General features: G+C 38.3%; 1 protein-coding gene across 2 annotated transcripts in view; it reads left to right on the top strand.

Annotated features, from left to right (window-relative positions):
- DNAH17 (dynein axonemal heavy chain 17) overlaps positions 1 to 21,569 on the top strand; it is a 954,442-nt gene that overhangs the window by 517,321 nt on the left and 415,552 nt on the right. For both annotated transcript variants that reach the window (XM_033960179.1, XM_033960181.1), the window contains one exon: positions 16,453 to 16,601. In XM_033960179.1, coding sequence (XP_033816070.1) covers positions 16,453 to 16,601 — 149 coding nt within the window. The remainder of the gene's footprint in view (positions 1 to 16,452; positions 16,602 to 21,569) is intronic.

Genomic DNA, 21,569 nt, shown 5'->3' with positions numbered 1-21,569 from the left:
GAAGAGATTTCTTGAATTAAAACCACAATTGAGAAACATCGGGGCAAAATATGGGCTGATTTATCCAGCTATCATGAGAGTGACATATAAGAATAAAACATCTAATTTCAAAGAACCGGAAGATCTGAAGGAATTTTTACAACAGCAAGAAGAACCTGAGAAGTAAATGCCACTTAGTTTACCTCATTGGAATGACTACGAGACAGCATTGTATGTTCCAAAAGCAGACAATATTTGTTTATTGTTAGTATAAAAGGTTACAAAAATGGCAGTAGCAAAAGCGTAGTAAATATATTGTCAGTTCAGAATATGCAATGGAGAGCAGAACTAACACTTATATGCTTAGCAGGGGGCTAGCAGTTCTCTGCAGCATAAGTAAGCAAATCTCTCTGGCTTTACCTAGAATACACGTGTTTTTTATACAAAGCAATTCTTCCTTTGTTCCAAGAAAGTCCATCCCCGAATTCTGGTTATGTAATTCCCTATTGGTACATAAAATAATGTAAAGCTAGCTCCTCCCCTCTGTCCACGCCTCTCTCACCTCCACCGGGGGCCTTGCAGAAACAGAGAACTGTTGTTGAACTTTCTTCTTTCAGCACGGAGACATGAAGCTGCTAATTAGAGGTTTTACAATTCTGTGCATATTCGAGATGGTGTCCTTGTAAGATGAAAAGTTGGCAAAGATGACCTTTCAACAATCCAGCTCTCTGGTTCCCATAGCTTGGTTGGGAGACAGGAAACCCATGGTTTGGTACCAAGTTCTTTCATCTCGTTACACCCACATGAGCAGAGCTCCTTGCTCATTATAAAAGTTTTATGGCTTTCTAGGGTGTCTGGCATATGAAGTCATATAGCAGTGATAACAGTTCAGCAGAGCACTGATAACAGTTCAGCGGAACCTTGAAGGGATATCCTCCCAGCAGGGAAACAAGAACATCATTGTTAGCATTGCAAAGGCTGAAGATGATTACAGACAGCAAGGTACAGGCTGGGCCTGGCTATGGGAAAATATGTCTGTAGTGTCCAGCATAGTGTCCAGCATACACAAGTGAAAATATAGGTCTATAGAGTCATTTAAGTTTATTTTATTTATTTTTTTTTAAATAAAAGGCTCATAGAAAGTAAGTTTAGAATTAGAATGTTGCTTTCAGAGAGTCCTAAGGAATTGTTTCCTTGACAACAGTGTTTTGTTTTGTTTTTTGAAGTATATTACTATTGGATATCTTGCTTGAGTTTTTGAATATATTCAAAAGATGGATTATTATTATATATTGATGTGATGAGTTTTTAAACTCATGGTGAAAAGTTTATTGAAAGTCCATGATATTTTTGTGTTTTATTTATGGTCTTATTTTATTTTACTGAAGGATACTATCCTTTTAATGTTTATGATATTGGTTTATTATTTTATTTCAATAAGGTTTGTTATTTTAAGGGATTTTATTCTTCATTCATTCATGATTAGATGAATATAAGTGAAAGTCTAATATTTAGATTGAGAACTATATATAGTATGATGATTATTAGGGATATTGATATGTTTGATTTTTTTCAAGTATAATATATTATTTGATGGAGATATGATTTATTTGCTGGGATTTCTCTTTGAAAGGAGTATATTATTCCTAGCTTTTTATGTTGTAACTTATTGTTAATGATTTTATTTTTAATGATTTATCTATCGGGGGATTTCTCTTTACCTGGTCAATATATGTGTGTTTTCAAGTTATTACACTTACCATCATTTAGGGTGGGTAGGATGGGAGATAGGGGGGGATTGGGTGGGAGTAGGGTGGGTTTTATAAATTTTAAGAGGTTGAGTGGGAAGATTTCGATTGGTTTGGGGGGATGGGGGGTTAGGGGAAGGGGTGGGTGGGAAAGGGGTTATGTCTTAAATATGTGCTGGTGTCTGATCATAATATTTATTATAGAGTTATATGTCAAACTTTAATCATAAAAATAGATGGATATTAAAATTTTCTCTATAAATGTCAATGGTCTAAATCACCCAATTAAGAGGAAGAAAATGTTAGCTTTTCTACATAAACAGAATGCAGATGTATATTTCATTCAAGAGACGCATCTCTCCGGGATTGAATCTAAGAAGCTATCAGGGGGTTGGGTATCTAAATGTTTGTTTGCACCTGCTGTAGGGAAAAAAGCTGGGGTAGCTGTTCTTGTAAATAGGAAATATAGTGCTGATTTTCAGTTAATAAATTCTGATCCTTTAGGAAAATGGGTGCATATCAAAATGGTTCTGGGAAATACAATCCTGGATTTATTTAATTTGTATGCTCCTAATTCGAATCAAATGGAGTTTTTCAAACAAATTCAACAAATATTATTACCACTGGCTGCTTCTAATTTAGTGGTAGCTGGAGATTTCAATGCTGTAATGGATCCGATTTTGGATAAGAGACCAAGCAGAATTATGAAATCGTTAGGTTTAGATAATTTGGTACAATCTTGTGATTTAGTTGATATATGGCGTATTCTTCATTTTAATGATCAGGAATTTTCTTTTTGTTCTCAGGTCCACAAGTCTTTTTCACGAATTGATTATATATTTGTGTCTAATAATATAGCACAGCGTGTGATGAAAGCAGTTATTGATCCTATTGTAATTTCGGACCATGTTGGTGTGTGGATTGACTCAGAATGATGATTAGTATATTCTAAATCAATTTGGAGATTTGATAATGCTTTACTTGCGGATTCGAACTTTCTGGAAGATCTTAAATTAAAGATGAATTAATTTTTTCAAATTAATAATTCGGATAATATAAATGTTGAGATTTTATGGGATGCTTTTAAAGCAACAATGAGAGGAAATATTATTTCATATTCAGCATTTATTAAAAAACAACTTAAAAAACAATTTGTTGATTTGAAAAAAGAAATTAAAGTATTAGAAAATAAATTAATTGAGAAATGGGAACATAATATATTGCAAAAATTATTAAAAGCAAAAGTTAAGTATAATGAGATTTCTTCTCAATTTGTGAGGAAAGATATGTTCTCTCGGCAAGTTCAGTATTATGGTAATTCAAACAAGGCTAGAAGATTATTAGCAAATTTTCTTAAAGCAAAAAAAAGGAAATCTAAGATTATTGCAATTAAAGATATGCAGGGCAATACACACACTAACACTAAGGATATTTTAATACAGTTTCTTGATTTTTATAAAGATCTATATTCTTCTGATACTTATGAAAATAAAGAACAAGATGGGTTAGATTTTTTAAATTCACTTAATGGACCAAATGTTCCGGATCATATAAAAAGAAGTTTAGAAGATCCTATATCTTTAAAAGAAGTAGAATCAGCATTGAAGTCTCTTAGAGTTGGATCCGCTCCAGGTGGCGATGGATATACTGTTGAATTTTATAAATCATTTCAAAATATTATTTTACCATATCTATTAAATTTATATCAGTACCAAATGAATAATGGGAATATATCAGGTACTATGGCTGATTCTGTAATTATTGTCTTGCCAAAACCAAACAGGGATCCTACTTTGGTTTCAAATTACAGGCCTATCTCTTTATTAAATGTAGATGGTAAATTGGTTGCTAAAGTATTAGCATCAAGATTGGCAAAAGCTCTTCCTTTTATTATTGATGTTCACCAAACAGGATTTATTGCTTAAAGGCATTCTTCAAATAATACTAGATTAGCATTTCACTCTTTAAATTTAGCAAAAAATATTAATGATCCAGCTTTTCTAGTGTCTTTAGATGCAGAAAAAGCATTTGATAGAGTGGATTGGAGTTTTATGTATCAAGCTTTAGAATGGTTTGGTATAGACCCTGGTTTTATTAAAATGATTCAGATATTGTATAGCTCTCCTGGTGCAAAATTATATATTAATAATAATTTATCAGATAGATTTAACTTGCTAAGGGGGGTTAGACAAGGATGTCCTTTATCCCCCTTACTTTTTTATGTTGTTCTTGAACCCTTATTAATTGCAATTAATCAAACTAAGGGGATAAAAGGAATCCCATACTCTAACTGGGAATTTAAACTTTCTGCATATGCAGATGATATTTTACTATATTTAAGAGAACCGGGGAATACCATTCCATGTTTACTTAATCTTCTAGAGAAGTTTGGAAAATTTTCTGGATATAAAATTAATCTGAAGTTCTTCCAATTAATGTTCATTGTACCAAAGGATTATTTGATTCATATTCATTTATATGGAAAGATGAAGGTTTAAAATACTTAGGTATTATTATCAAAAATACAATTGATGACACAGTGAAAGAAAATGAAAAACTTTTATTAAGAAAGATAACAGAAATGTGTGAGCAATGGAATCCTTTACATCTCTCTTGGTGGGGAAGAGTTCAAACAATTAAAATGATGATATTGCCTGTGGTTTGTTATCAAATGAGTATGATACCAATATTTTTTCAGGGGTCATTTTATAAAAAGTTAAACAATGTTCTTACAAAATTCGTTTGGTTTGGGAAAAGACCCAGAATTGCTTTAGCATCATTATAAAGAACAATTATGGAGGGAGGGGTAAATTTTTCAAATTTTTATAGGTACCATCAAGCCTATATTCTAAGACAGGGTATGTATTGGATCCTCCCAGATCTCATGGAGAATGTACCTGATTGGTTATATTTAGAATGGCGGCTCCTGTTCCCATTACATTTAGAACATGTAGTTAGTATAAAATTGCCTAGGAAATATAAAGATAATAGAATTTTACTTGATACTTGGAAGACCTTAAGATATATTAGTAATTTATCACCAGATCCAATTGCTAAATCATTAAATCAATCCATTTGGGTAAACTCCAGGATCAAGATTGGCAGATTTAAGATCGTCTGGAAACAATGGATAATTGCAGGTATACGGACATTGAATGATGTCATTTCAGAAGGATCACTGCTTAATTTTTCACAATTGCAACATAAATTTGGCTTAAATAAAACACAATATTTTAAATGGATGCAATTGAAGCAGGCTATTCAGGTAGGGTTCCCTGAATGGAAGGGTCTTAATACTCAATATAGCTTGCAGGTTCTCTGTTTTCAGGCGGATTTTTTGGGACACCAAGCCGCAAAATGGTATAAATTGTTATATGGATTTTTAAATAAAAAAAAGAAAACTGGACTTAGGGATATTTGGAGTTTTGAGATTGGACAGACAATTTCTGTGTCTCAATGGCCACGATTTTAGTCCTGGAGATTAAAGTCTACAAAGTCAGCATCTGTGAGTCAAACATGGATGTTTTTGTTACATCGAGTTTTATGGACCCCTACGCGTTTACAAAAGATAGATAGCACTAGATCCAATAGATGCTGGCATTGTAGATTAGAAGTTGGGACGTTAGATCATTTAATTTTTTTTGTCCCTCTGTAAATGCTTTTTGGAAACTAATTTGGCCCCGAATTAATAAATTATTAGAAAACCATGTAGGACTCTCATATGACACTATATTATTTGGTACAGCAATGAGAACTCAGAGTCCGATTTCTGCAAATAATAACAAGTTATTATTATTTTTTTTTTTTTATATATTTTTTATTTTCAATTTTTACATAAAGTGTACAAAAAATTAAAGTACAATTGATAAATACACAATATCACTTTTATATCTAATACATTATATTCTAAATGTATTTTATCCCCCCTCCCTCCTCCCACCCTTCTATTACTTTTCAATCATACATTACATATTATAAATCATATTATATTTTATTATGTATAATTATTTTAACTGCCCCCCTCTATGTGTGTCACAAAGAAGATATTTAAAAGAAGAAAAGAAGAAGAAAATCCTACTAATTATTCATTGCAATATTTTGTCAAAGGCCCCCATATTTTTATGAATTTAGTATATGTCCCTCTTTGTATTGCTATTGTTCTTTCCATTTTAAATATATGACATATTGTATTCCACCAAAATGTATAATTTAGGTTATTATAATTCTTCCAATTATTAGTTATATGCTGAATGGCAACCCCTGTCATTATTAATAAAAGCTTGTTATTTTCTGGTGAAATTTGACTTTTTTTTCTCATCATCATTCCAAATAATACTGTATCATATGATATTGCTATATGATTTTCCATCAATTTATTAATTTGTGGCCAAATTGAATTCCAAAAACTTTTAATGTAGGGACAATGATATAGTAAGTGATCTAAAGTCCCTGGTTCCAGATTACAGTGCCAGCATTTATTGGACTTAGAACTGTCTAATTTTTGCAAACGTGTAGGGGTCCAAAAAGCTCTATGTAATAAAAAGAACCAAGTTTGTCTCATAGATGCTGACACTGTTCATCTCATTCTCCAAGACCAAATTAGTGGCCATTGAGATGCATTAATTTGATGCTTAATCTCAATGCTCCAAATATCTCTTAGACCATTTTTTGGTTTTTTATTCAAATATCCAGATATTAATTTATACCACAATGCGGCTTGATGCCCTAGGAAGTCTGCTTGAAAACATAAGAACTTTAAACTATATTGATTATTCAATGTTTTCCATTCAGGGAACCCAACCTGAATGGCCTGCTTCAATTGCAACCATTTAAAACTTTGTGTTTTATTAAGACCAAATCTATGTTGCAATTGTGAAAAATCCAGCAGTTTACCTTCTGAAATAACGTCATCCAAAGATCTAATGCCTGCAATAATCCAGTTCTTCCAAAGGATTTGAGCTCCGCCAATTTTGATCTTGGAGTTTATCCATAGAGATTGATTAGTTGATTTGTTTATTGGGATAGGTGTTAATTTACTTATAAATCTCAACGTTTTCCAAGTATCCATTAAAATTTTATTTTCTCTGTATCTTTTAGGCATGTTAATACTTGGAAGGTGAACTAAATTTAGGGGAAACATAAGGCGCCATTCCAAATATAACCAATCTGGTGCATTATCTATAAGTTCTGGGAGGATCCAATACATACCCTGACGTAGAATATAGGCTTGATGGTACCTATAAAAATTTGGAAAATTTACCCCTCCCTCCTTAATTGATTTTTGCAAAGTTACTAAAGCTATTCTAGGTGTTCTACCAAGCCAAAGAAATTTCGTTAATATGCTATTAATCTTTTTATAAAAGGACCCCTGAAAATAAATAGGTATCATACTCATTTGGTAGCAAACTACAGGCAAGATCATCATTTTAATAGTTTGAACTCTCCCCCACCAAGAAATATGTAAGGGGTTCCATTGCTCACACAACTCCGTAACTTTTTTTAATACAAATTTTTCATTTTCTTTTACGGTATCTTCAATTGTATTTTTAACTTGAATGCCAAGATATTTAAATCCTTCTTCCTTCCATATGAACGGAAAATCTTTAAATAATCCTTTTACACAATGAACATTTAAGGGTATAATTTCAGATTTATTCCAATTAATTTTATAACCTGAAAATTTACCAAACTTATCAATTAATTTTAATAATGAAGATAAGGTAGATTCTGGATTTTTCAAATAAAGCAAAATATCATCAGCATAAGCCGAAATTTTATATTCCATATCTGAATATGGAATACCCTGTATCTCCCTGTTTTGCTGTATTGCTAACAATAAGGGTTCTAATATAATATCAAATAACAAAGGAGATAAAGGACAACCTTGTCTAACTCCCCTCCGCAATTGAAATCCATCAGATATCATATTATTAATATTTAATCTTGCAATCGGGAAGCTATACAAAGTTTTTACCATTTGTATAAATCCAGAACCTATACCAAACCATTCTAAAGCTTGATACATAAAATTCCATTCTACCCTATCAAACGCTTTTTCTGCATCCAAGGAAACTGTAAAAGTCGGTTCATCTATTTTTTTTGATAAATTTAACATATGAAACAATAATCTAGAGTTATTAGAGGAATGTCTTTTAGCAACAAAACAAAAACAAGTTATTAATATTGACAGGGGTCGCCATGCAACAAATTACTCAAAATTGGAAAGATTATACTAAATTAAATTATACATTTTGGTGGAATTCAGTTTGTCACATATATAAGATGGAAAGGTGTTAGCGTTACAACAAGGGAATCTTCATAATTTAAAAAAAATATGGGAACCATTGACTAATTACTCTAATGATCAGATATCTTAGCACATGGGTAGCAGATATGTGGGGATGGGGTGGGAAATGTATATCATATGGAATTAGGAATATTGATAAAAAGGGGGGTATTTATTTTATCTTACAAGACTATTTGTTTGTAAATACAAATGATATGTGAAAAAAAAGAAAAGAAATCAAAACCCTACTTTTCAAAAAATTTATCCAGATATCTTAGCCCAACCCTTCCCCCTCCTAGATAAATTCTCCCCAAAATCTCCACTTAAATAATCTCTTCCTCCCCAAAACACCAACCAAGTATTCAGATCCCTGAAATATAACGCAATCTTATTTGTACTGTAACTGTAATCTATTTGTTATATCACACAGTAACGTACAGTCAATTTAATATCCAATTTGCAAGTTCTTCCGGAATTAATCCAGCTACCTCTCCTCCCTTGTAACCAAAACAAAACAAAACTGTTATAACTTCACTGGAAATGTCCAGTTAGCTCTTTTGTAATCCGCCTTGAACTGCAAGGTATAGGCGGAATAGAAGTCCCTAATGTAATGTAATGTAATCTCTGTTCTGTGTGTATGAAAAGAACATAGTTTTCAGTTGGCATTGACTACAGGATCAATTGACTGTGCGGGATCTGGCTTGTTTAGTTTTAGAATGCATGTGTTGGTGTTCTAGTGCTCACTGCAGTGTTTAAGATGCTGCCTTTTCCTAGGTACACTCTTGTTGTGCGATATGTGGATTGTTACTAAAAGTCATATTTTTCATATAGATGGGGGGGGGGGTCAAAAAATGATGGGCCCTGGGTGCCACATACCCTAGGTACGCCACTGCAGTTACCATTTCTTAATGGAGTTAAACCATTGCCCTGTCCTAGTGCTCTCCCTCAGTTGGCATCAAAATGATATCTTTGTTGCAGCTTTGCCAGAACAAAGATGTGGTACCTGAATGATTTTCAGAGGACTATGTTCACAAGGAGCTAGCTAAACTAAAAGTGGACAAAGTGATTGGGCCAGATGGCATACATCGAAGATCAAGATCATGACGGGCATAGAGAGAGTAGAGAGGGACAGATTCTTCAAACTTTCAGATAATAAAAAAACAAGAGGGCATTCGGAAAAGTTGAAAGGGGACAGATTCAAAACGAATGCTAGGAAGTTCTTCTTTACCCAACGTGTGGTGGACACCTGGAATGCGCTTCCAGAGGACGTTATAGGGCAGCGTACGGTACTGGGGTTTAAGAAAGGATTGGACAATTTCCTGCTGGAAAAGGGGATAGAGGGGTATAGATAGAGGATTACTGCACAGGTGGGCCGCCGCGTGAGCAGACTGCTGGGTGCGATGGACCTCAGGTCTGACCCAGCAGAGGCATTTCTTATGTTCTTATGAAGGGAAGTTCTGGCAGCTTTCAACGCTTCTCTAGTGTCGGAAGTGGGACTGGAGAAGGGCAGATGGGATCCCTCTACACAAAGGGGAATTATAAGCAGGTTAGTGGTATCTAAATGAAAGAAAACACTTCTAAAATAGAGAATAGTGAGATTTCTAGAATTCAGTGAATTGCAGGACCTAAGGCAACATGGTTTTACTGATTCATAAATTTGAACTGGATGACCAGATAGTTGGATTGTTCCTCAGAGCTATGTATATGGCAGGGAAAAACAACTGTCTTGTGGATAAACTATGTCAGAGTCTGCAATTTCACGAGTGGTCCATACATTTAGGCATTGCCCAGAAGATCTTTCTAGAGTTAGGCACTCCCTTGATAGATCATTTTGTCACTCAACACTCCGTTCTGCTGCAGACTAGGATTACAATTCAGACCAGCCTTAGATTCCTATGTGTCACTTATTTTAAGCACTTTAGATTATTGTAATATTGATCATTTGGGTGGATGCTGCAGAAATCTCTTAGAGCTTCCAGTATAAACATTCATTCAATGACCCTAAGTGATCTACCTTTGATTCAACTCTTCTTTTCTTCATATAGCTTTACATACTATCTTACTGAAGACATCAGAAACACTACTCCACCGTCCCATAACACATTGTATTCTTTCTGCAGGGAGAATTACGTGTAGAATCTTCACTGGTCACAGCTAAAAGATTTTTTTTTTTCAAATTCTTTATTCATTTTTCCATCTTACATCAAGAACATAATATTACATCATTTAAACCTTGTAAACATCACTTGTACTTCTTTTAACATCATCTTAAAAACATACATTTATACCCTCCCCTCCTACCCTTCCCACAAATATTTTAATCAAAAATATCTTATAAATATTATCAATTGATCAAACCTTAATATAACTTTATACCCACCCCTCCCCCCCTATGTATAAGTGTACTTTCAATGGATAATGGTGTCTAATCATTGCAATAATTTGTTAATGGCCCCCAAATCTTTTTAAAATTATTATAATTCCTTCTTTGTATGGCAATTACTCTTTCCATTTTGTAAATGTGGCATAACGAATTCCACCAGAAGGTATAGTTAAGTCTACTGTAATTTTTATGTTTTGCCTCTTCTCAAAACCAATATTCAAATGATTTTTTATCATTTTAATTTGTTAACATTTCATTTAAATTTTTACTTATCTTAGTAGTAGTCAACTTTTTTTACATGTTGGTGGACTTAGCAGTTGGATCCAACATGTTTTGCAATATCTTCGTCAAGGATCTGCCCTAAAACAAATATTACAACCACAATATAAGTTAAATAATTTATTACAACCTCAACTATATACCTAATTTTGAGAGTAAAACAAAGAATTGAATTCTAACCTATACCGCTGCCATCTGACACTCGTGAATGTTTTCAGTAAGATGGCAGCGACATGTTCAGGGCTAACTATTTATTCTTGTCTAAACAGCTGAGATTCCCACTCCTCATTGGTTGCTATGGCCCACTTGAAGTGAGCCGTAGACAACATATTAGCGTCGTGACGTGTCAGAACAGCTGATAATTCCAGTCTCTCATTGGATGAATTGGTTTGACCCACATGCCCACCTCTTCAGAATGGTGGGCATCCTTCCTGCCAGCTGACTTGTGGTGGGGTTCGGGGGTTCCCTGCCATGGCCACTCAGCTGATCGCAGCAGGGAGATTTCCTTGCTGCAGTCAGTTGAGCAGTCGTATCCATTTGAAATGTAGGCCAGCATTTTGCCTACTCCCTCTGGCTGGCATTTGCCAGCATACATTTCAGGTGCCTATCTTGGCCCTAGGGAGACGCCTAGGGCCACTTAAGCTCACCTAAAACCACTTCTGTGCAAAACCACACCCAGCCTTGTGCAAGCTTAAGCGTCCCTGGGCGCCTCCATGCACCTGCGAGAGACGCCTACAGTGTAGGCAGCCTGCCTCGGGTTTGTCTTTTTTTTTTTTTTAGAAAATGTGTGTGTTGATTGGCTTGTTAGATAGTGGCAGGACAGCTATCACTGCCTACAACTGGGATGCTGTTTATGGTGTCTTGGTAGGAGAATTCAGAGTTTAAATGGGAGGACTGAGTAACAAGTGTAAATAGTTTCTTAGGATGATGGGAGGATTTATTGATCAGAGAAGTGTAATATGGACATCTGAGGTTTTTGAACAATAGGAACTAAGGAACCGTCCATAGTGAGATTGCTAGGGTCCTCAATTTCTGGGAGATGCATTCAAATCAATGAAAATATCTTTTCAAAAAACAAAGGCTGTCCTGGTATCGAGCCTTCATGGTAGTTTTGGAATTCTGAGATGTAAGGAAACCCTGGAGGCGACCTTAGATTGCAGAACAGAATTTCAAAGAGCTGATTGGTCAGAAAGTGGGAGATATGTAAAATCAGTTGGAAAGGAAATAGAGACAGGATCCAGGGCATTATAGTGTAAGTAATAAGGTTTTGGAAGTTGGAGGGAGAAGCTGATAACAAAATGGTCAGAGCAAGGGACAGGGGAAAAGGAAAAATGAAAGAGGTTGAGCAGAGTTTTGGTTCTACCCTGCCCATAGGTGCACTGATATGATGATAATTGTATAAATATTTCAGATAAAATCTTGTTTTATTAAAATTCAACAGACAGTCCTGTTTCAAGGCATTCATTTGTACAATGGAGGAACTTTACAAGTCAGAGAGTGTAAATGCAACTTCCCGGACTTAACGCCCTCAAAATTCTGTTCTGTTAGGTTCACTTAAATATACCTAATACATGATGACATTTTACTGCCTGCATCTAATTGGTCATGAATACTTGATACCATATAAGGCGCTTGTATGCATATTGGGGGAGTGTCCATCCCCCTCACACAAAGATTCTTAAAAGTTACATTTTAATACTAGCTTATCTAATAAAGAAAAGGTACAGAAGAAATCAGGAAAAAGTATTACAATATACTTACAGAGGAAAAATTATCCATTCACACAGCTTTAAATCATTTCTCTTTAAGAGTCAAACTACTGCTTCCATGTTACTGAGTCATTTAAGAGCATGCGCTGAAAATCCTGTGTCTCAGTGAAAGAAAAGGGGAGTGGCCAATCCACTCCCACAAACCCTGCATTTTCCTATATGCATCCTCCAGTACAATTGTTAGAGGTAATTATATTTCAATCTGAACCCTTAAATATGATAGTCCCTAGGAGGACCTAGATATAATTGGAATTGCAGAAACCTGGTGGACAGAGGAAAATCAATGGGATGTGGCGCTGCCGGGGTACAAGCTCTACAGGAGGGACAGGACCCACAAGAAGGGGGGAGGCATAGCACTATATATAAAGGACTCTATCCACTCGGTCGGGATGGATATGGCAATGAAGGCAGAGGGGCTGGAATCGCTATGGGTTAAATTGCCGGGAAACAAGGGTGCAGGCATAAAACTGGGGCTGTACTATCCCCCACCTGGTACGCCAGAAGGAGTCGGACACGACTTGGAAGCGGAATTGAGACAGGAATGCAGGACTGGAAGTGTAACAGTGATGGGGGACTTCAACTACCCAGGAATAGACTGGAGTACGGGTCACTCCAACTGCACTAGGGAAACAGGATTTGTAGAAGCTGTGAGGGACTGCTTCATGGAGCAACTAGTCAAAGAACCGACGCGAGGGGGTGCTACTCTTGACCTCATCCTAAACGGATTAGGGGGGCCTGCAAGAGGGGTAGAAGTGGGAGGACCACTAGGTAACAGTGATCACAATGCGATCAGATTCACATTAGAAAGGGGGACACCCATAGTAAGGAGGACCGCAACAACTGCGCTCAACTTCAAGAAAGGGAACTATGTTGCTATGAGGGAAATGGTGGGGAGGAAGCTCAGAAACATCTTTAGGATGGAGACTGTGGGAAGCGCCTGGACCCTATTCAGGGACACCCTGCAGGAAGCACAAAGAATGTACATCCCCAGTTTCAGGAAAGGCTGCAAGAACAAGCGATCAAAGGACCCGGTTTGGATGTCAACTGAAGTAAAGAGGGCAATAAATGACAAAAAAGTATCCTTCCGGAGATGGAAAAAGGACCCAACGGAGGAAAATCACCAGGCGCACAGGAAATGCCAAAAGGAATGCCACCAAGAGGTTAGAAAAGCGAAAGGGGAATACGAAGAGGGGCTGGTCAGGGAGGCGAAAAACTTCAAGGCATTCTTCAGTTACGTAAAGGGGAAGCGACCAGCGAGAGAGGAGGTGGGGCTGTTGGACGATGGGGATAGGAAGGGAGTGATTAAGGAGGATAAAGAGGTAGCTGAGAGGTTGAACATGTTCTTCTCGTCGGTTTTCACGAGCGAAGACACATCTAATATACCGGACTCAGAGGAGCTCATGAGTGGGGAACAGGCCGAAAAATTGGAGCACATAGAGGTAAGTAAGAGGATGTCCTCAAACAGATAGACAGGTTAAAATGCGGTAAATCACCGGGCCCGGACGGGATCCACCCAAGGGTTCTGAAGGAACTAAGACAAGAAATAGCGGGCACAATCCAGCATGTTTGCAACCTATCCTTGAAAACTGGTGAGGTACCAGAGGACTGGAAATTGGCGAATGTCACACCTATCTTCAAGAAGGGATCGAGGGGTGACCCCGGGAACTACAGGCCGGTGAGCCTGACTTCAATTATAGGGAAGATGGTGGAAGCTATGATCAAGGACGGCATTTGCGAGCACATTGAGAGGAATGGCTTACTGAGAACAAGCCAGCACGGATTCTGTAAGGGAAGGTCGTGCTTAACGAACCTTCTGTACTTTTTTGAGGGAATAAGCAGTTGGGTGGACAATGGGGAACCCATAGACATCATTTACCTCGATTTTCAAAAGGCTTTCGACAAGGTGCCACATGAAAGGCTGCTTAGGAAGCTGTGGAACCACGGGGTGGGAGGGGATGTGCACAGATGGATCAAGCACTGGTTGTCGGGTAGACTGGCGGGGAGTCACGAGCGGTGTGCCACAGGGATCGGTGCTGGGGCCGTTACTCTTCAACATATTTATCAATGACCTGGAAAAGGAGGCAAAGTGCGAGGTTATAAAATTTGCAGACGATACCAAACTGTGCGGTAGAGTTAGGTCCAGGGAGGAGTGTGAGGACCTGCAAAGGGACCTGGACAAGCTGGAAGACTGGGCAAACAAATGGCAAATGCGCTTTAACGTGGAAAAATGCAAGGTCATGCATATAGGGAAAAAGAACCCGTTGTTCAACTACAAATTGGGGGGGGGGGCATTGTTGGGAGACAGCAGACTTGAGAGAGACTTGGGTGTGCTGGTGGATGCATCACTGAAGCCATCTGCACAGTGCGCAGCAGCCTCGAAAAAAGCCAACAGGATGCTGGGCATCATAAAGAGGGGCATAACAACCAGGACGCGGGAAGTCATCATGCCATTGTATCGAGCGATGGTGCGTCCACATCTGGAATACTGCGTTCAGTATTGGTCACCGCACCTCAAGAAGGACATGGCGGTACTTGAGAGAGTCCAAAGGAGAGCAACGAAACTGGTAAAAGGGCTGGAACACTGCCCATACGCCGAGAGGTTGGATAGGCTGGGGCTCTTCTCTCTGGAAAAAAGGAGGCTCAGGGGAGATATGATAGAGACCTTCAAGATCATGAGGGGCATAGAGAGGGTGGATAGGGACAGATTCTTCAGACTGAAGGGGACAACAAGTACGAGGGGGCATTCGGAGAAACTGAAGGGAGATAGGTTCAAAACAAATGCAATGACGTTTTTTTTCACCCAAAGGGTCTTGGACACTTGGAATGCGCTACCGGAGGAAGTGATCAGGCAGAGTACGGTACAGGGATTCAAACAGGGATTGGACGGATTCCTGAGGGATAAAGGGATCGTGCGATACTGAGAGAGGTGCTGGGATGTAACACAGGTATAGAAAGCTAACCAGGTAATAAGTATAGAAACCCAACAGGTCGTGCATGTGCAAGACCGGAGGGTTAGGACTACGATGGGAAGATAGGACTTCAATGAGAAACCAAGGTGGCAAGGGAGCCCCTTCTGGTGATTCAGACAGGTCGTGACCTGTTTGGGCCGCCGCGGGAGCGGACTGCCGGGCAGGATGGACCTATGGTCTGACCCGGCGGAGGCACTGCTTATGTTCTTATGTTCCCTATAATATTAGTTTACTAAAATTTAATTCATCATTTTGTATATCCAATTAGCATTTCTAACTTTATCCTGCAAAAAAGGAGAGGGAACCCCTCCCCTGGAATGTAATCTCCGTAGTAAGAAGAAAAGTCCATCTCTGTAGCAACCAGTCAAAAGCCAAACCTTATCTGTTCTGCAGGTCTCTGGAGACCAGACTGGACACACATTGAAACAATGGGACTTCATAAAACTAAGCTACAGCCTGTGTGTATCTTCTCTGGTCTTCAACAGAGCATATATATTAATTATAGTGACATGAGAGAAGGCCTACTCCTGTTTCCAGCACAAAACACATATTTAAGTCAATATATTATCCCCTGTTTGTCTTAACTGGTTTTTGTTCTGGCTTCTCCAATTGTAATTTTATCTAGCCATTTAAACCCTCCTCCTTTGCCCTTGAATAGGTCCTTATCTTATAAACAAACCCTGACTAGTAAATCCAGAGCAATGGAAGGAAAATATAATGGCTATTTTATTTTTCATGCTTGCCCATTCTACCACATAGCTGTCCATTTTTAATAGGCTGCCACACCCAGGTTCAAAAGAGCCTCATCAAGGTCAAGAGAGTCTGAGTGGTGTGTTAGTACAAAATCTAAAGTGTGGCCAGCCATGTTGTATTATGCCAGTGTCTAGGAAGAGAGAGAGAGAACACAAGCAGGATGGAGAAACTAATAATAGCATCATAGAGGCGCTGGTTTAGATAGTCCACATTTTCAAAACTGCATCTTTATTAATAATGATAATTAAGTTTGTATCCTTTGACACGTTCTGATTTTCTAACCCAGGTTCTTACCTTAGCCAGCAACGAGCGAATTCCTTTGAATAATACTATGCGACTTCTGTTTGAGATTAGCCATCTACGGACAGCTACTCCAGCGACAGTTTCCAGAGCTGGAATACTTTATATTAACCCCACAGATTTGGGCTGGAACCCGTGAGTAGAAAACTGCGGCACTTGCAGATCTCCTTTTATAAGCAAAAGTATAGCTATAAGGTCTTATGCCCACACTGGGGAAGGGGGGTCTGCTCATACTTTTAGAGTTTAAAAAGCATATATATAACTAGCTGCACCAAAAACAGCTTTAATTATGTTTCAGTAAGTCATGTGTGTAAATTCATTTTGAAAATTGATGTATTTTAATATGGCAACCCCAGCTTTCTTGCCAACTGCAGGAGCAAAATAATTTTGGCAAACCCAACTCCCTTCCAGCTTTCTTGATTCCATCATTGATAAATACGTCTCTTGAATAAAATACAAATCAGCATTCTGCTGTTTTAGGAAAGCTAATGTTTTTTTCCTTTTTATTTGATGGTTAAGGCCATTGACATTCATTGAAAATATCTTAATCTCCATCTTTTTCCAAATGTATACTCCAACAATCTTGGTGTAAGATGAAAAAATGAATAAAGAATTGGGAAAGAAAAGAAAATTGATGTATTTTGAGCCTGCAAATTTCTATAAAATTATCCCTTTAGAGTCTGATTCTTTAAACAACACCTAGTGGCACTTAACTTGTAGGCCTGACACCACGCAGTTGTCAATCAACCTCACGACACCGTTAATAGAATAAGTCTTGGTGGCACCTAAGCCTGTTTTACTGCTTGAAATCTAGCCAGGTACTTGGGACCTGGGTTGCCACTGTTGGAAACAGGATGCTGGGCTTGATGGACCTTCAGTCTGTCCAAGTATGGCAACTCTTTCATGTTCCCCCCATCTGTACGAAAAACATGATTTTTAGTAACAAGCCACATGTCACACATAAGTACCTAGGAAAAGGCAGCATCTTACATACTGCAGTGAGCAGTACAACATCAATACACCCATTGTAAAACTAAACAAGCCAGACTAGTACAGATCAATCCTGCAGTCAATCCTAACAAAAACCATGTCTTTAGAACACACAGAACACAGAAAACACCTTCGCCTAGTATGGAATATGTAATCACAAACTAACCCCTCCCTCTTTTACAAAACTGTAGTGTGGATTTTAGTCACGGTGGTAACAGCTCTGACGCTCATAGAATTCTGAGCATCAGAGCTGCTACCACCACGGTTGGCGCTAAAAAACGCTCCACAGTTTTGTAAAAGGGGGGGATAAAATAGAAATACATAGACAAAGGTTAAATTGAACCAGTACGAAGCTGGACTCTGCATACAGTGCATCACAGAAACAGTGACACATGTCTCCTAAAGCAATAAATAAATAGAAAATGTTTTCTACCTTTTGTCCTCTGTGGCTTCTTGTAACTCTCTTCCTTCCATCCACTGTCTGCCGTCTCTCTTCCCCTGTATGGCATCTTCTCTCCTTCTATTCCCCTTCCAGAAACTGTATGCCTCCCCCTTCCATCTCTCCTTTCACCCCCATTGGTCTGGCATCTCTCTCCCCCCCTTCCTCTCCCACATCTCTCCTCTGCAATCCCTTTCCCTTTTTTCCCTCATTTTCCTTTTCAATTTATTTTCTGCATCTGTCTAGATTACGTTCTTACTACCCTCTCATCAATGTCCTTTTATACTGTCTACCTAAAGCTTACCACCTCTTTCCCTCACCTCTCCAGTGGTTTCCCTAACTCAATCCTTTTCTCCCATCATGTGCCCTCCTTTTATTTATCCCCTCCTTCCATCATGTACCCTCTTTCTCCAATCCTTCCATCTAGTATCTTCTCTCTCTGTCCACTTCCATCCAGCGTCTGCTCCCCTCTTTCTCTCCTCCCATTTCCTTCCTTATCTCTCCCATCTGTACTTCCATCCAGCATAGGCTCCCCACTACCATCCAATGTCTGCCCTTTCTCTCGCCATCCACCCCTCTTCAATCAGCATCTGCCCCCTTTCTTTCCCTCCAATATCCTTCCCCCTTATGTCTCTCCCTTTTCTCTGTACATCAATTTTATCAGCACCACCCTTCTATACCACCCAGCCCCCTTTCTTTCCCTCCACCACTCTTCCATTCCAGCAATCTTGCTCCTTTCTCTCCCTTCATTCAGCAAGGTCCCACGATGACTGTAGCTGCCGGCTGCCAGTCCACCCCACTCCGACGTACTTGCTCTGGAGTGGACTCAGCATCCGCATGCTGGAAGATCCCGTGATGACTCATCTGCTGGCTCTGCTCCGGATGAAGTAAGTTACGTCAGAGGGGGTGGACCCGGCAGACGCAGGGAGTTGCGGCAAAGTCCCGCAATGACTGCGTCTGCCGGGTCCACCACTTCCGACGTAACATACTTCTTCCGGAGCAGAGCCGGCAGATGAGTCATCATGGGACCTTCCTGCACCTCAGTGCATCTGCCGACTCTGCTGCAGAAAAAGTAAGTCAGAGGTAATGTGACCATTTATTTTTTTCATCAAAAGGGGACATCTATTAATTGACTGTGTATCTTCTTTCATTTCTTTCTTTCTGCACTCAGGCCCAACAATTGTCCCTTTCTATTCCCTCCCTCCTTCCTTCCCATGTCCATAGTGCCCCCAGTGCCACCTTCCTGTGTCCATAGTGCCCCCAGTGCCCTGTCCTGTGTCCATAGTGCCCCCAGTGCCCTGTCCTGTGTCCATAGTGCCCCCAGTGCCCTGTCCTGTGTCCATAGTGTCCCCAGTGCCCCGTCCTGTGTCCATAGTGTCACCAGTGCCCTGTCCTGTGTCCTTAGTGCCCCCAGTGCCTCCTTCCTGTGTCCATAGTGCCCCCAGTGCCCTGTCCTGTGTCCATAGTGCCCTCAGTGCCCTGTCCTTTGTCCTTAGTGCTCCCAGTGCCTCCTTCCTGTGTCCATAGTGCCCCCAGTGCCTCCTTCCTGTGTCCATAGTGCCCCCAGTGCCCCGTCTTGTGTCCTTAGTGTCCCCAGTGCCCCGTCCTGTGTCCTTAGTACTACCAGTGCCCTGTCTTGTGTCTGTAGTGCCCCCAGTGCCTCCTTCCTGTGTCCATGGTGCCCCCAGTGCCTCCTTATGTCCCCCCCCCACATTGCCTTCCAGATTTTCTACACCCCCAAAGCCAGCCTGCCTGTCTGCCTACCTATCTCCCTCCCTCCCTTCGCGCTGCTCCTTGTGACCCTGGGCAAGTCACTTAATCCTCCATAGCCCCAGGTACGTTAGATAGATTGTGAGCCCACCAGGGACAGATAGGGAAAATGCTTGAGTATCTGATTGTAAAAACCGCTTAGATAACCTTGATAGGCGGTATATAAAATCCTAATAAAAAAAAAAAAAACTTGCACTAAAGCCAGCCAGCTTGCCTGCCTACATCCTGCACTACATACCGTGGAAAAAAAAACACCTCTCCCCTTACTTTCTCCCGGTCTGCGCCTGCAATCTTACCTCCACCCGCCGACAAGAAGTCTTTTGATACAAACTTGTGATTTAGTAGATATATGGCGTATCCTTCATTTTAATGATCAAGAATATTCTTTTTGTTCTCAGGTCCATAAATCCTTTTCAAGAATTGATTATATATTTGTTTCTAATAACATAGCACAAAAAGTGATGAAAGCAATTATTGATCCTATTATCATATCAGATCATGCTGGTGTGTGGATTGATCTACAAAATGATATATCTGTTTATTCTAAACCAATTTGGAGATTTAACAATGCTTTACTTGCAGACATAAAATTTATAGAAAATATTAAAGAAAAAATGCATGAATTCTTTCAATTTAATGATTTGGATAACATAAACATTGAAATTTTATGGGACGCTTATAAAGCAACAATGAGAGGAAATATCATATCATATTCTGCATATATGGAAAAACAACTTAAAAAACAATTTATACAATTGGAACAAGAAATTAAATTATTAGAACAAAAATTAATTACTAAATGGGAACATGATACATTGCAGAAATTATTAAAAACAAAAGTTAAATATAATGAGATTTCTTCTCAATTTGTAAGGAAAGATATGTTCTGTCGGCAAATACAGTATTATGGAAATTCAAATAAAAATGGAAGATTATTAGCAAATTTTATTAAAGCAAAAAAAAGAAAATCTAAGATTATTGCAATTAAGGATAAACAGGGCAATACACACACTAGTAATGAAGATATTATAAAACAATTTCTTGATTTTTATAAGGATTTATACACTTCTGATACTTATGAAAATAAAGAACAAGATGGTATAGAATTTTTAAAGGCATTTATTGGACCAAATATTCCGGATTATATAAAAGGAAGTTTAGAAGAACATATATCTTTAAAAGAAGTAGAATCAGCATTGAAAGCTCTTAGAGTTGGATCCGCTCCAGGTGGAGATGGATATACTGTTGAATTTTACAAAACATTTCAAAATATTTTATTACCTTATCTATTAAATTTATATCAATATCAAATAAATAATGGAAATATAACAGGAACTATGGCTGATTCTGTTATAATTGTCTTACCAAAACCAAACAGGGATCCGACATTGATAACAAATTATAGGCCTATATCTTTGATGAATGTAGATGCTAAATTAATTGCTAAAGTGCTAGCTATAAGATTAGCAAAAGCTCTTCCTTTTATTATTGATATACACCAAACTGGATTTGTTGCTAAAAGACACTCTTCACATAACACTAGATTAGCATTTCATTCTCTAAATTTAGCAAAAAATTTGAATGATCCAGCTTTTCTAATATCATTAGATGCAGAAAAAGCATTTGATAGAGTAGAATGGAAGTTTATGTATCAAACTCTAGAATGGTTTGGTATAGGACCTGGTTTTATTAAAATTATTCAAACATTATATAGCTCCCCTGGAGCAAGATTAAATATAAACAATAATTTATCTGATAAATTTAACTTGCTAAGGGGAGTTAGACAGGGTTGTCCTTTATCTCCCTTATTATTTGATATCGTTCTAGAACCCTTATTAATTGCAATAAATCAAACTAAGGGAATAAAGGGAATCACATTTTCTAATTGGGAATTTAAATTATCT

This window comes from Geotrypetes seraphini, chromosome 10, assembly GCF_902459505.1.
Source record: "Geotrypetes seraphini chromosome 10, aGeoSer1.1, whole genome shotgun sequence".
In the NCBI taxonomy this organism is placed as follows: domain Eukaryota; kingdom Metazoa; phylum Chordata; class Amphibia; order Gymnophiona; family Dermophiidae; genus Geotrypetes; species Geotrypetes seraphini.
The sequence above is the reverse complement of the archived record's forward strand: the minus strand, read 5'-3'. Positions and strand labels throughout refer to the sequence as shown.